At 33.1% G+C, this 12,949-nt stretch overlaps 1 protein-coding gene across 1 annotated transcript in view; it reads left to right on the top strand.

The window, feature by feature from the left end:
- Window positions 1–12,949, top strand: part of CUL2 (cullin 2) — a 155,850-nt gene that overhangs the window by 127,672 nt on the left and 15,229 nt on the right. The window contains 11 exon segments of the mRNA XM_030322212.2: window positions 162–258; window positions 350–459; window positions 3,669–3,877; window positions 6,700–6,708; window positions 6,711–6,823; window positions 8,335–8,442; window positions 9,378–9,437; window positions 10,127–10,255; window positions 10,364–10,450; window positions 11,442–11,594; window positions 11,856–11,933. Of these exon segments, the coding sequence (XP_030178072.1) occupies window positions 162–258; window positions 350–459; window positions 3,669–3,877; window positions 6,700–6,708; window positions 6,711–6,823; window positions 8,335–8,442; window positions 9,378–9,437; window positions 10,127–10,255; window positions 10,364–10,450; window positions 11,442–11,594; window positions 11,856–11,933 (1,153 nt within the window).

Below are 12,949 nucleotides of genomic sequence, written 5' to 3'. Positions count from 1 at the left end.
ATGATATGAAAAAAATTATTTTAAGCATCAAGCATGCATTGATCTTTAAAATGCTTTATAAATTGATTAGACCAATAGAATATTGACAGCCATATTTTGGCATTCTTGCTATTTTTCATAGATAATTGTATTCTCAATATTTTTTGTTATACCTTGTTTAGTGATCGTGGTGGAGAAGACCCAAACCAGAAAGTAATCCATGGGGTTATTAACTCCTTTGTTCATGTTGAACAGTATAAGAAAAAATTCCCCTTAAAGGTAAAAAGCCTCCTTTAAAACATAATCAGACCTTTAATTTTTTAAATTACTTGTTCTAATTTTTTAATTAAATTTTAATTGATTTATTTAGTTTTATCAGGAAATCTTTGAGTCTCCCTTTCTGACTGAAACAGGAGAATATTACAAACAAGAAGCTTCAAATTTATTACAAGAATCAAACTGCTCACAGTTATGGAAAAGGTAAGAAAGAGCATATTATGTTAAATGCATCATCTCTTATATGTCAGGCATGGTTTTATTTAACATTTGTTTCTTAATTAAGAAAGTGGAAAAAGCTTTTATTTGTTTGATCATTACTCTGGGTTATAATTAATGTGCAATTCCTATTGATAAATCATTGTTCTTGCTGTGGCATTTTCCATAAGAAAAAGTGCTATCCAATTTTCATCATGGTTGATGCTTTTTGATAAATCCTGATTGCTTGATTTGCTTGCCTTTAAAATTAATATTCACAGTCTTGGCTAAAGGATAAACTATTATACGCTTAGTAGATAAGTTTAAGGCATAGGATAAACATAGAAGCGAGGTATGTGGATTTTTATCTTTTCTTCTTTAAAATGGAAGTGAAAATAAGGAAAAAGTAATAATTCTAGATATTTGGATAGGTTACTCTTTGGGTCTGTTCAACTTTTGGAAGACTGAGTAAAAGCTCCAGAAGAAACTTTAATTAATCCTTAAACCAACATTTATTGATTACCATATTTAAAACTGTATGTATATTTTCTTGGTAAAGGAATAGTTATAAAGTCAGCCTCATATAAGATGTATTAAATTTTTAGCCAGGTTTTTTCACTTGCTGTACTGAATTTCAAGCATTTTATTATAGGATGATATCTGTTAGTTTGTTTAGCCAAGAAAAATAACGTATTATAAGTGGAATAATTATAGACTGGCCTCCATAGATGACAGGTTAAGAAATATCAGTACTTACTGATACATTATATATTCCACAAAGCCCAGGTCTAGAAGTCTGAGCTCTTTTATTCTCTTCCTGCTGTTGTCACTAGCTCTGGCACCTTGAGTAAGCCTCTGGGACATTTTTCTCCATCTATTAAGAGGTTACATTAAGTCAGTGATTCTTAGCTCCAAGCCCTTTTTGCATCTTAGACTCTTGTTAAAGGTTCTAGGTCCAATCCTGAAAAGTATGCACAGAATATCAGTGATACGTACACTCCTTGTTACATTTGGTTCACAAGGAGGCCCTTGGCAAAAATACTGTATTTTCACTTATGTAGAACCATACACTGTCTAGAATGTGGGATATCTAGAATAGATAAATTAATGGAGACAGAAAGTTGTTGAGATGTTACTGGGAGGAGGAGAGAATAGAGAGTTATTGTTTAATGGTTAAAGAGTTTTTGTTCGGTGGTGAAAAAGTTTTAGAAATAGTTGCACAACACTGTAATGTAATTAATGCCACTGAACACAGTCAAAAAGTGGTTAAAGTGACATATTTTATGTTATATATTTTACCACAATTTTGAAAACACTAATAATGTAATACACCCAAACAATTGAATTATATTTTAAATGGGTAAATCATACAATAAGTAAATTATATCTCAAACTGTAAAAAGGAGGGCCTTTGGAAATTATTTGGGAAATAGCATATATAAAAGTAGTTCATTTAATTTACAGACTAATGTAGCCGTCCTACTTCTCTTTCTGTATTTTACCTGTAGTTTTGGCCTTTCCTCCCCAGCTATAAGTGATTTTGTAACTATTTGAAGCCTTGCAATACTCCACTCTTGTCTACCTTCCTCTTGATACGTACCCTTCTCCCGATTGTCATTATTTTTTTTTCCTTTACTCATCCTTCCTCACCTCCAGACTCTAATTCTTGTGCATTTAGTTAACCCATAAACACTAAAGTCACTTACAGTGCACTATAATGATTAATAGGCATAATCCTTTTAAGGGATATTTTTGTTTTGAAAGAAAAACTTACCAAAATGACTGTCTTTGTTGATTAAATATGTGCTATAAACATCTTATAGGCTATTATTATTATTATTATTTTTTGAGAGAGAGAGACAGTTCACACATATGCACATGAATGCAGGGAGGGGCAGAGGAAGAGGAAGAAAGAGAATCTTAAGCAGGCTCCATGCCCAGCACAGAGCCTGGAGCCCTATGTGCGGCTTGATCTCACAAGCATGAGATCACTTGAGCTGAAATCAAGAGTCGACGCTTAACCAGCAGAGCCACCCAGATGCCCCATCATCTTTTAGTCTGGATACTTTTTGGCTACCTTTGGTTTCTGTGTCTGCCCTGAACTCCTGGTTCCACAGGGTGGCAAAGATAGGACCATGAATCTCTCTTCCATCTTTACCTCATTTTCATCAAAGGTATCTGAGAGGTATCCAGGAATGATGTCTTATTTCCCTCTCAACATCACCTTTCATCCCAGTATTAGCTTCTTTTTTTTAAGTTTTGTTTGTTTACTTTAAGAGAGAGGGAAAGAGTGTGAGCAGGGGAGGGGCAGAGGGAGAAGGAGAGAGTAAATCCTAAGCAGGCTGCGTGCTATCAGCGTGACTCAGTCTCTAAACCATGAAATCATGACTTGAGCTGAAACCAAGACTTGGATGCTTAACCAACTGAGCCACCAGGCACTCCCCTCCCCCCAGTATTATCTAATTATGCCCAGACAAATCAGTAGTACTCCCTAAAGGCTTAACTATACATAGTTCTCTGGGACCTGTTAAGTTCAAAAACTCTAGTTATATAGCTTTGCATTGCAGGGTATTTTCAAAGTCTATACTATGCTAGCATGATTTTTATTGCAAATGCAGTTTTGTTTTGAGGTAGAAATTAGCCAGATTCTCTAGCTATTATCTTTATTAGCTGGTTCTTATTAATATTAATCAGTATATTGTTTGTAGCCCAATGTTTCTTATATAGGATAAGCTTTACTAAAGATCTTGATTGACATATTTAACTAAGACTATATTTGACTGTCAGAAATTTTAATGAAATCTTTAATGTGATAATTAATGTACATACTGTTTACACTTACATTTTATAAGAGGAACCAATATAAAATAATTAGATTAATCTACTTGATCCAGTTGATGTAAATTTTTTTTTAGTTTGATGGTTAAATATTCATAAAGTAACCACCTGTTTTATTTTTTAATAATTTTTACCCACTTTTCCTGTTGCATATTAACTTGCCTTTAAAATGAAGACAAAATGTAGACCACTTAACTTTATTAGTTCTTATTCATAAGATTTTGGTGAAATGTAGGTGATAGCTAGTAGCCTAAATAAAAAATTGAAATCATTTATGGAATGTGGACTTACGTTGGTTATATAATCCTTATTTGTTACCTGGCCATATTTAATTGAGCCATTAAATTGAGGCTACCTAAGTTACTTACTGATAATAGGTTTTTCCTCATAGTAGGTCATGACTATAAGAATATATTTCTAAAGGTTCTAGGTAGATTAAAAGATGAAGAAATTCGATGTCGAAAATACTTGCATCCAAGTTCATATACTAAAGTGATTCATGAATGTCAGCAACGAATGGTAGCAGACCACTTACAGTTCTTACATGCAGAATGTCATAATATCATCCGACAAGAGAAAAAAAATGGTAAGTGATATGAAACAGTAACTATGAATAGATATTAAATTATAAACCCACTTTTTACATCATCTTCAAACTTCCTTAAATTTCAAGTATTTTAGTAATAGTCTCTAAGATATTCAATGTGCCTTTTACAGATTTTAATAATCTACGTTGAAAGACTGTTTTGGAAAAGTATATGTTCAAAGTATATTCCTAAGTCAAAAGTAAAACTAGGAAAATGTGTTTGCACATTTTTGTGTATCACAAGGGCTAATTTCCTTAATACATTAAGAGTTTCTCATAAACAGGAAAAAAAGCAAAGGAGAAAGAGTAAATGTGAATAGATTTTAAATACACGGAGATGCTTAATCTCACTCAAAAGAAGAAAATACAAAATAAAGATGCAATGAGATGCTAGTAATAAGCAGTAAAAAAATGGGATTTTTTTTTTTAAAAGACAAATAGCACTAAAAATTTTCACTAGCAGGAGTAAACATAACAAGATATGTGCCAGACTTACACAAAAAACTAAACATTGGTTTTTTTAATGTTTTTTTGAGAGAGAGAGAGAAAGCGTGCGCGCGTGTGTGCGAGAGGTGGGGGGAGGGGCAGAGAGAGAGGGAGACACAGAATCCAAAGCAGGCTCCAGGCTCTGAGCTGTCAACACAGAGCCCATTGTGGGACTGGAACCCATGAATTGTGAGATTAGACCTGAGCCGAAGTCGGACGCTTAACAAACCTAGGCGCCCCAAAAAACTAAACACTGTTGAAAGCAACATTGATTTATAGATCAGGAGAATATACTCAAAACTGAAGTGGTTTGATTTTTGTTTGTTTGTTTTAATTCTGAAAGTTAAACTCTTAGACTGAGAAAAGTCAAAACAGTCTTAAAGACCATAATGGGAAGACTACAGGATAGCATGATTTATGATAAAAACTACAGTAATTAAGACATCGAGGCATTGGTGTCAGAGTAGAGAGATAGACCAATAGAATAAAATAGCATAGAAAGAACCCATGCATACATACAATAGATACTGATTTACGACCAAAGTAACACTGTAAAGCAATGGGTGAAAGATACAGTCTTTTTAACACATAGTGCTGAGTCCATTGGATAATCACTTGGGGAAAAAAGTAAAATTTGATCTGTACCTCAGACAGCATGTCCAGAATCGTCAATACATTGTAGGCTTTTGACCTAAATGTAAAACAGTAACACTGTGAGAAGATAATGTAGGAGAATACTTCATGACCTTGAGGTAGGGAAAGATAATTTTAAATAAGACACAAAAAGCACTAACCACAAAGGAAAGATTGATCTAGTGGACTGCATTAAATAAAAACGTTGGGTCATTAAAAGACCATTAAAAGTATCAAAAACATCATAGGGTAATATATTTGCAATGACTGAAAAAGGTTTGTCTAAAGTATAAAATGGTCAAGAAATTTGAACAGGTACTGCAGAGTAGAGGGTATCCAAGTAGCCAGTAAACATATACAAAGGCCCTCAATCTTATTAAAATAGGGGAATACAAATTAACCACACTGATATCAATAGTCACATTTTGATATAAAATTTAAAAGATTGAATATAATAAGCATTAGGAAATATGTGGAGTACAGAGAGCTTGTTATACACTAGGCTCAGAATATAAATTGATGCAACTACTTTGAAACACTGACATTGTCTCCCAGATACATAATCCCCTGCCCAAACTGTGTGCAAAAACGTACAAAAAGGTACAAGAATGTTCATTGCAGTGTTATTTGTTTCAGCCCCAAACCATAAACAGTTCAAATGTTCAATAACAGAATAGATGAAGTACAGTATATTCATACAGTGAAATATTATAGAGGAGTGAAAATGGACAGATTACAGCTACCATACAAAATGTAGATCAACCTTATAATATGTTGAACCAAAGTCCAAACATGAAGGAATTGTATGATTCCATTTTTATAAATCAAAACAAGCAAAACTAATCTGTGGGTTGGTAGTCATGACAGTGATTGCCTTTGAGGAAGAGCAAGAGGAGTAGTGATTGGGAGGAGGCGTGCAGGAAACTTGTAGGTTTAGGAAATGTCTGTTTCTTACCCAGGGTGGTCACGTGGGTGTTTATGTGTTCACTTATGACAATTCATTTAGATACATGTTTGCACACTTTTTATGCGTGTGTTGTATTTCAATAAAAAGTTTAAAAATACTGCACGGAGACATCATTTTCACCTCTCAGTGGGAAAGATCAAAACATTTGATAACATTGTTGGCAAGGGAACTTCCTGCTGTTGGGAGCTGTGTTATAAGGATCTGTTTAGAGGATGAAGCTTTGACATAACAATCCCACTTTCAGGGATTTATACTACAGATATGCTTGCTAATATACAAGTTTAGTAATTGTAATGTTGTAATAGCAAGAGATTGGAAACAACCAAATTTTCATAAATTTGTAAGCATTTGTAATATAGCCATATAATGTGGTGCTATGCAGTTATAAAATATGTGAAATACACTGTGTAATGATATAAAAAGATCTCTTAAGTTAAAATAGTATGTTATACAATTGCAAATAATACATAAAACGGGCTACACTTTTCGTGTAAAAAGATGCAGAGGAAAGACTATATGTATTTGTTTGAATGTGCACGAAACATCTTTGAAAAGGTATTAACTACAGTATTCCTTTCCTGTGGGAAAGGAGGACTGGATGGTTGGAGATGGGTGTGGGGGACTTTCTCTGCATTCTCTTGTAACTCTGCATTTTGAACCATATATTACCTATTGCATTAAAGTATTATTTGAACTCTTTGGAAATTTAATAATCAAATTTTCTTTTTCTCTTCAGACATGGCAAATTGTATGTCTTACTTCGTGCTGTGTCCACTGGTTTACCTCATATGATTCAGGAGCTGCAAAATCATATCCATGATGAGGGCCTTAGAGCAACCAGTAATCTTACTCAGGAAAATGTGAGTTATATAAGGAGCTGGGATGTTTTTCTCTTAATCAGAATATCATGGAGTTTTTCTTTTGACTTCACTATTTTAAACCATGGCAGAAGAGTCCTACCATGATAACAAATGAAACATATTTATTAAAATATGTTTTAAACCTATAGTTTGTTGTCCTTATTTTGGAATTACCATATTATTAGAAAGTCATTGAATGAGATAGGCTTCTTAGTTATACTGATGTGTTCATTTAGCAATTGTTAATTAACTTCTCACAGAAAAATATGTTTGCTGTTTGTAAATGATTGTGTTTCTATGTAACTGGCATTAATAGTTATAGTAGTAATGGTATCTATCAAAGGCAGTATAGGCAAATTACAATTTGCTTTCTTTATAAATGCTCTGAATTTGGTAGTCCAGGCAAATTTAAATTAAACAATCTTCCCTAAATATATGCTTACTACCCAGAATATCCCGCAGTATCCTCATGTTCCTAACACCCATCTTTCTGAAGAGTTCCTTGTCAGTCAAATGACTGTTTACAACAAGGTGTCTTTCTTCTCAATATGTGTTCGTATCATCAAATCTTTTTGGATCACCGCCTTTGTTATCACTAGTGATGGCTTGACAAATAAGATAGACATGACATGAAATGTGACTTCTTTCTCTTCCTGAAGTAGAGCTTTTGGCTCTTCATTTGCAGTAATCTCTATATGGATATCATTGTTTAGGAGCATTTATTAAATGCTCATCACTCCAGTGATTTTTATATCCTACCACAGTAATGGTTTTGCCACACTAATAAGTTTTCCATTTTTGTAAAGCCTAGGTTTATTAATCTATATTTTTTAGATTCTGGGTGTTAAATGGTACTAGGCAAAGAGGCAGAGATTGATGTCAAGGACAAGGGGGTGGAAGTGTAAGAATACATTTGTAGTAGGCCCAAATAATTTTAGCTGACATAGTTCCCTCCATTAAGATAAAAAACTCACTTTTGCACTGCTAGATACTTCTTCCCTCTGAGATGTAGGGGAATTGTACTGCTTAGTTCCAGGGGTCTCTGTTTTCACAGATTCTGGCTTTTTAACTCTCCTTTCCCTCTCAGCCTTCAGTAGCTTTGAAGGCAGTTTTTGTTTATATAATCCTCTATGAAAGTGATAGGCCTGGTAGTTGAGAGGCTGTATCTTGTTACCCTTAAGATATGGTATTCCAACACAGAAGTGTTTTTAGTCGGTTTTTCTGGCAGAAGAACTAGAGTCCTGCATTTCAATGATGTTGAATGACAAGCTAATTTCCATACCAAAGTTTTAGATTTTTAAAGCCATCTTAGTTAAAAACATTTTTGAGGGTCTATATGTAGATATATATCTAGATATCTAGTTATCTAGATATCTAGATACTAGATATATAATGTGTATAAACATTAATTTGCTTGGGAAAAACTTTACACGTAATGAAGCAATTCTTTAGTGAGCCTAATTTTATCCTTCTTAAAATGTGATTTTGTACTTTGTATTTCATATTTGTAGATGCCAACACTATTTGTGGAGTCAGTTTTGGAAGTACATGGTAAATTTGTTCAACTAATCAACACTGTTTTAAATGGTGATCAGCACTTTATGAGTGCATTGGATAAGGTAACTTTTTAATCTGTATATATAATTCTATTTAATCACTATTCTTTAGGCAGTTTCAGAATTTGAGCTTCTAACTGATTATGTGTATGACTTCTAATCTAGACAAAGTCAAAATTGAAATATAACTTTTTTTCTTTTTCTTTTTCTTTTTAATGTTTTTTATTTATTTTTTGAGAGAAAAAGAACAAACAGGGGAGGGGCAGAGAGAGGAGGGAACAGAGGATCCAAAGAGGGTTTTGCACTGACAGGTGACAGCAACAAGCCCATTGCGGGGCTTGAACTCACGGACTGCAAGATCATGACCTGAGCCAAAGTCAGACGCTCAACCAACAGAGCCACCCAGGCGCCCCAAAATAAAACTTTTAGGTTAATAACTGAGTGGTTAAATCAAATGTTTGAATTATATGGGAATTGAATTTCCCATGAGTATGCAATATAGGGGAAATTTTTGATAAACTAGTATCTTCAAAAATGCATGTGTAATTTTAATATTCTTTAGTAGTGATTTTTCCTTTAAATATAATACTTAGGCTACTATATTTGAAATATTTGAAATAACAATGATATTTGAAAGAAAAATAAATACGTTTTACGAACTTTTGGATTTTAGTATACCTTAAAGGAAAATTTGCTTACATAGCTATTGTAAGATTTTTTAAAATGTAGTCTTATTTTATCTGTGTTCAAATAGCAATAATGAGTTATAGAGAATATTTTCAGTAGGAACAATATATAATTTTTGTAGTTACCATGAGGAATAGAGTTAGAGAAATTTACCCTGTGTTAAATATGAAAACAAGAACACTACCATCAGAATGCCATGTTTTGTGTGAGGCACTAATTTTTGGATTTACAGATAATAACATTCTCTGTTGAACCATCTGCACTTTTCCCCTATTCCTGGGGACTAATTATTGGTCTGTTTTCTTACGTAGGCCCTTACATCAGTTGTAAATTACAGAGAACCCAAGTCTGTTTGCAAAGCACCTGAACTGGTAAGTTTGATGATTGCTTAAAAATAATCTTACGGAAAATCAGTATTAGAAAAAGAAAACTGAGGAGAACATCAAATTAATTTGCTTTTGTAGTCTCTTTCAGAAAAATAGATGAAATTAAATTATTAAAAATAAAAGTGATTATATACATTGTGTATAATTTGGCATTTATTTAAGGAATGCAATTGGCCATATGCTGAAGCCTTTTCTGTTTTAAGGAATAACTGAAGGAGAAAATATTCCATTTTACGTTTGGGGTTTAAAATACGTTTGCTTTGAAATAATTTGCATTAGGGATTTTTTTTATCTGAACTCTAAAAAAAATTGATGGTAAGTTTTTGATAGCCTAAAAGAAAAGTACTTATTTAACATAATAAATTACAGAGCCTCTCAAAACTCATCTAGGTGTTCTTTTGAAACTTACATTATTTGTATCAATGCTTTATTGGTCACTACATGTTGATTAGATTTTGGGGTTGTTTATACGTGTTTTTGTTTTTGTTGTTGTTTTGGTTTTTACCTTAAGACCTATATTTTAAGGTCATGTTCATGTTTTTAAAATAAAAGCTTTAGGATGCCAGAGACCCTGTCCATTGATCTTATTTTGTATTTTTGCCACCTTGCCTCCTTTGAGGCACGATATGTACAGAAGGGCCCTTTCTAAAATTTACTGTCAATTTCTACTTCAGCTTGCCAAGTACTGTGACAACTTACTAAAGAAGTCAGCAAAGGGGATGACTGAGAATGAAGTAGAAGACAAACTCACGAGCTTCATCACTGTTTTCAAGTATATCGATGATAAAGATGTTTTTCAAAAGGTAAGTTGTAAATAAGGAAGTTATATTTGTGTTTCAGTCTGCTTTGATTTAGTTTTGAACTTTAAATCATCAGAAAGGAAGTAATCTTTAAAAAATTTTTTAATGTAGTTCTACGCAAGAATGCTGGCGAAACGTTTAATTCACGGGTTATCTATGTCTATGGATTCTGAAGAAGCCATGATCAATAAATTAAAGGTAATTTAAGCCTGTGATCTAATAATGTCCTAAAAATTATTCCACTAGCACATAAATATATTTATTTGCAGCATTATATGTAGTAACGAAATCTTTCATCAATAGGTAATTGGTTAAAATGTAGAATGTATATTTGTGTGGTGGGATATGCAAATTCTGCATTGAAAGGACAAAATCCCTCTCTATATATTGATATAAAATTATCCACAAGATATAAACAGTGTTAATTTTACAAAAGACTTGTATTACTTATAAATGAATACACCAAAATTATTCTTTTAAGTACAAGTTTTGGAGTACAGTTGAATTTCATTTTTCCTTTGTAAATATTTCTACATCATTTTAGCTTATGGACTGATGAGATAAGTAGTAGCTGGTTCCTATCCTGCGTTATTCAGTAGTTGATCATTTTCCTATATAGTAGACACAGAATATAATATGTGGTCCTTTTTAAATATATCAATAACTTTTTAAATTTTAAAAATGATGTTAACACAAAGCGTTTTGTATCCCAAGACTAGAGATCCAAATTTTCTGGCCTGGTGATGACAGAGTTTTAAATAATTTCAAAGAGGTAGATTTCAATAGATGGCATTAAAAATATGTCTAAATACCCTCCTTTTTAAATTGACTACTGGCTCAAATATTCCCAGTCATCTTTCATGTGTGTTTGATACTATATATAAACCTTAAAAGGTGTCTTACATATAGTGGACATTTTGTAGTGTTGAAATAGGATATATGAATTTATAGAAAAGTTTTTGTTTTAAAGGGAAATTTATTGTTTCATAAATATGTGTTCTCATTTATTCTGCATTTAAACAGAAAAATTTTTTGAAAGGTTTTGTTTTGAATAGCTGCTTTAGATTATGAATAATATAGGCCTCTGGTGTAAATATACAAGCAGGATGTTTGACTGTAGACCTATCACATTCTTTTAATAATCAATGTGGTTTTTTATTTTTATTTTTAAAAACTGTTTCTTTTACAGCAAGCCTGTGGTTATGAGTTTACCAGCAAGCTTCATCGGATGTATACAGATATGAGTGTCAGTGCTGATCTCAACAATAAGTTCAACAATTTTATCAAAAATCAAGACACAGTAATAGATTTGGGAATTAGTTTTCAAATATATGTTCTACAGGTATGACTAACCATTTCAAAAACTCTGATACAAAGGATTAATAATGGATGCCTGAATACATTTCTTTCAGTCAGTGGATGCTATCTTCTAAAGTTACATGTTATATTGATTTGGAATGAAATATGTCATGATAGAAATGTTGATGGGCTTTATCAACATTTTAAGGGAGATTAAAAAAAAGGGGGCTTTAGTTGCTTAAATCATTTTAAAAATATTTACTTTTAAGTTAGATATTTATTTGTTTAACTTTTTTCCTTGTAGGCTGGTGCATGGCCTCTTACTCAGGCTCCTTCATCTACATTTGCAATTCCCCAGGAATTGGAAAAAAGTGTACAGATGGTAAGTTTGCAGAAAATAATATTAGAAGACCAAAGAAATTTTAATAATTGTCTTCACGTTATATTTAAATATTTTTACAAAGCCTTGGGGGCTCATGTGATATAAAAGTATATTCACAAATTATAGTTAGTCTGCCTTGTAGGAAAAATGTAAATTATTGTGGTTCCTAATATTAAAACTAAAATGCTAAGGCAGTGCCTTGGTTGCTCAGTCAGTTAAATACTAAGTTGGCTAAATGCTAAGGGGTTGCCAGGGTGGCCAAGTCAGACTCTTAATTTTGGCTTAGGTCATGATCTCAAGGTTAGTGAGACTGAGCCCCATGTCAGGCTCTGCACTAACAGCACAGAGCCTGATTGGAATTCTCTCTCTCCCTCTCTTTCTGCCCCTCCTCTTCTCATTTTCTCTGTCTCTCTGTCTCTCTGTCTCTCTCTTGCTCTCTCAAGGTAAATAAACTAAAAAAAAAAACTAAAATGCTAAGTGTGTCATCCAGTTCTTTGTCAAGTGTGTCTCATTTTTATTAAATCTGTTATCTGCTCTTAAGCAGTTTTTTTTTTTTTTTTTTTTTTTTTTTTTAAATTTTTTTTTTTTCAACGTTTATTTATTTTTGGGACAGAGAGAGACAGAGCATGAACGGGGGAGGGGCAGAGAGAGAGGGAGACACAGAATCGGAAACAGGCTCCAGGCTCTGAGCCATCAGCCCAGAGCCCGACGCGGGGCTCGAACTCACGGACCGCGAGATCGTGACCTGGCTGAAGTCGGACGCTTAACCGACTGCGCCACCCAGGCGCCCCTCTTAAGCAGTTTTAAGTTACAGAAATTTTGATATTAGAAGACAGCTTAGAACACAATACTTAAAATGATCATTTTCTAATTTTTCATTCAGTTTTGGAGCCATTTTTTGAGCCTCCACATTTATCCCCTGTGATAGTTATTTTTATTTCTGGACTGTGATTTAGGTAAATACATGGAATGTGAAATAACCTAGAAAAAATGCTTTAAGTGCAACTGTAAATAAA

The sequence above is a fragment of the Lynx canadensis genome, chromosome B4 (assembly GCF_007474595.2).
Source record: "Lynx canadensis isolate LIC74 chromosome B4, mLynCan4.pri.v2, whole genome shotgun sequence".
NCBI classification, from domain to species: domain Eukaryota; kingdom Metazoa; phylum Chordata; class Mammalia; order Carnivora; family Felidae; genus Lynx; species Lynx canadensis.
This window is presented reverse-complemented; position numbering and strand designations above follow the sequence as displayed.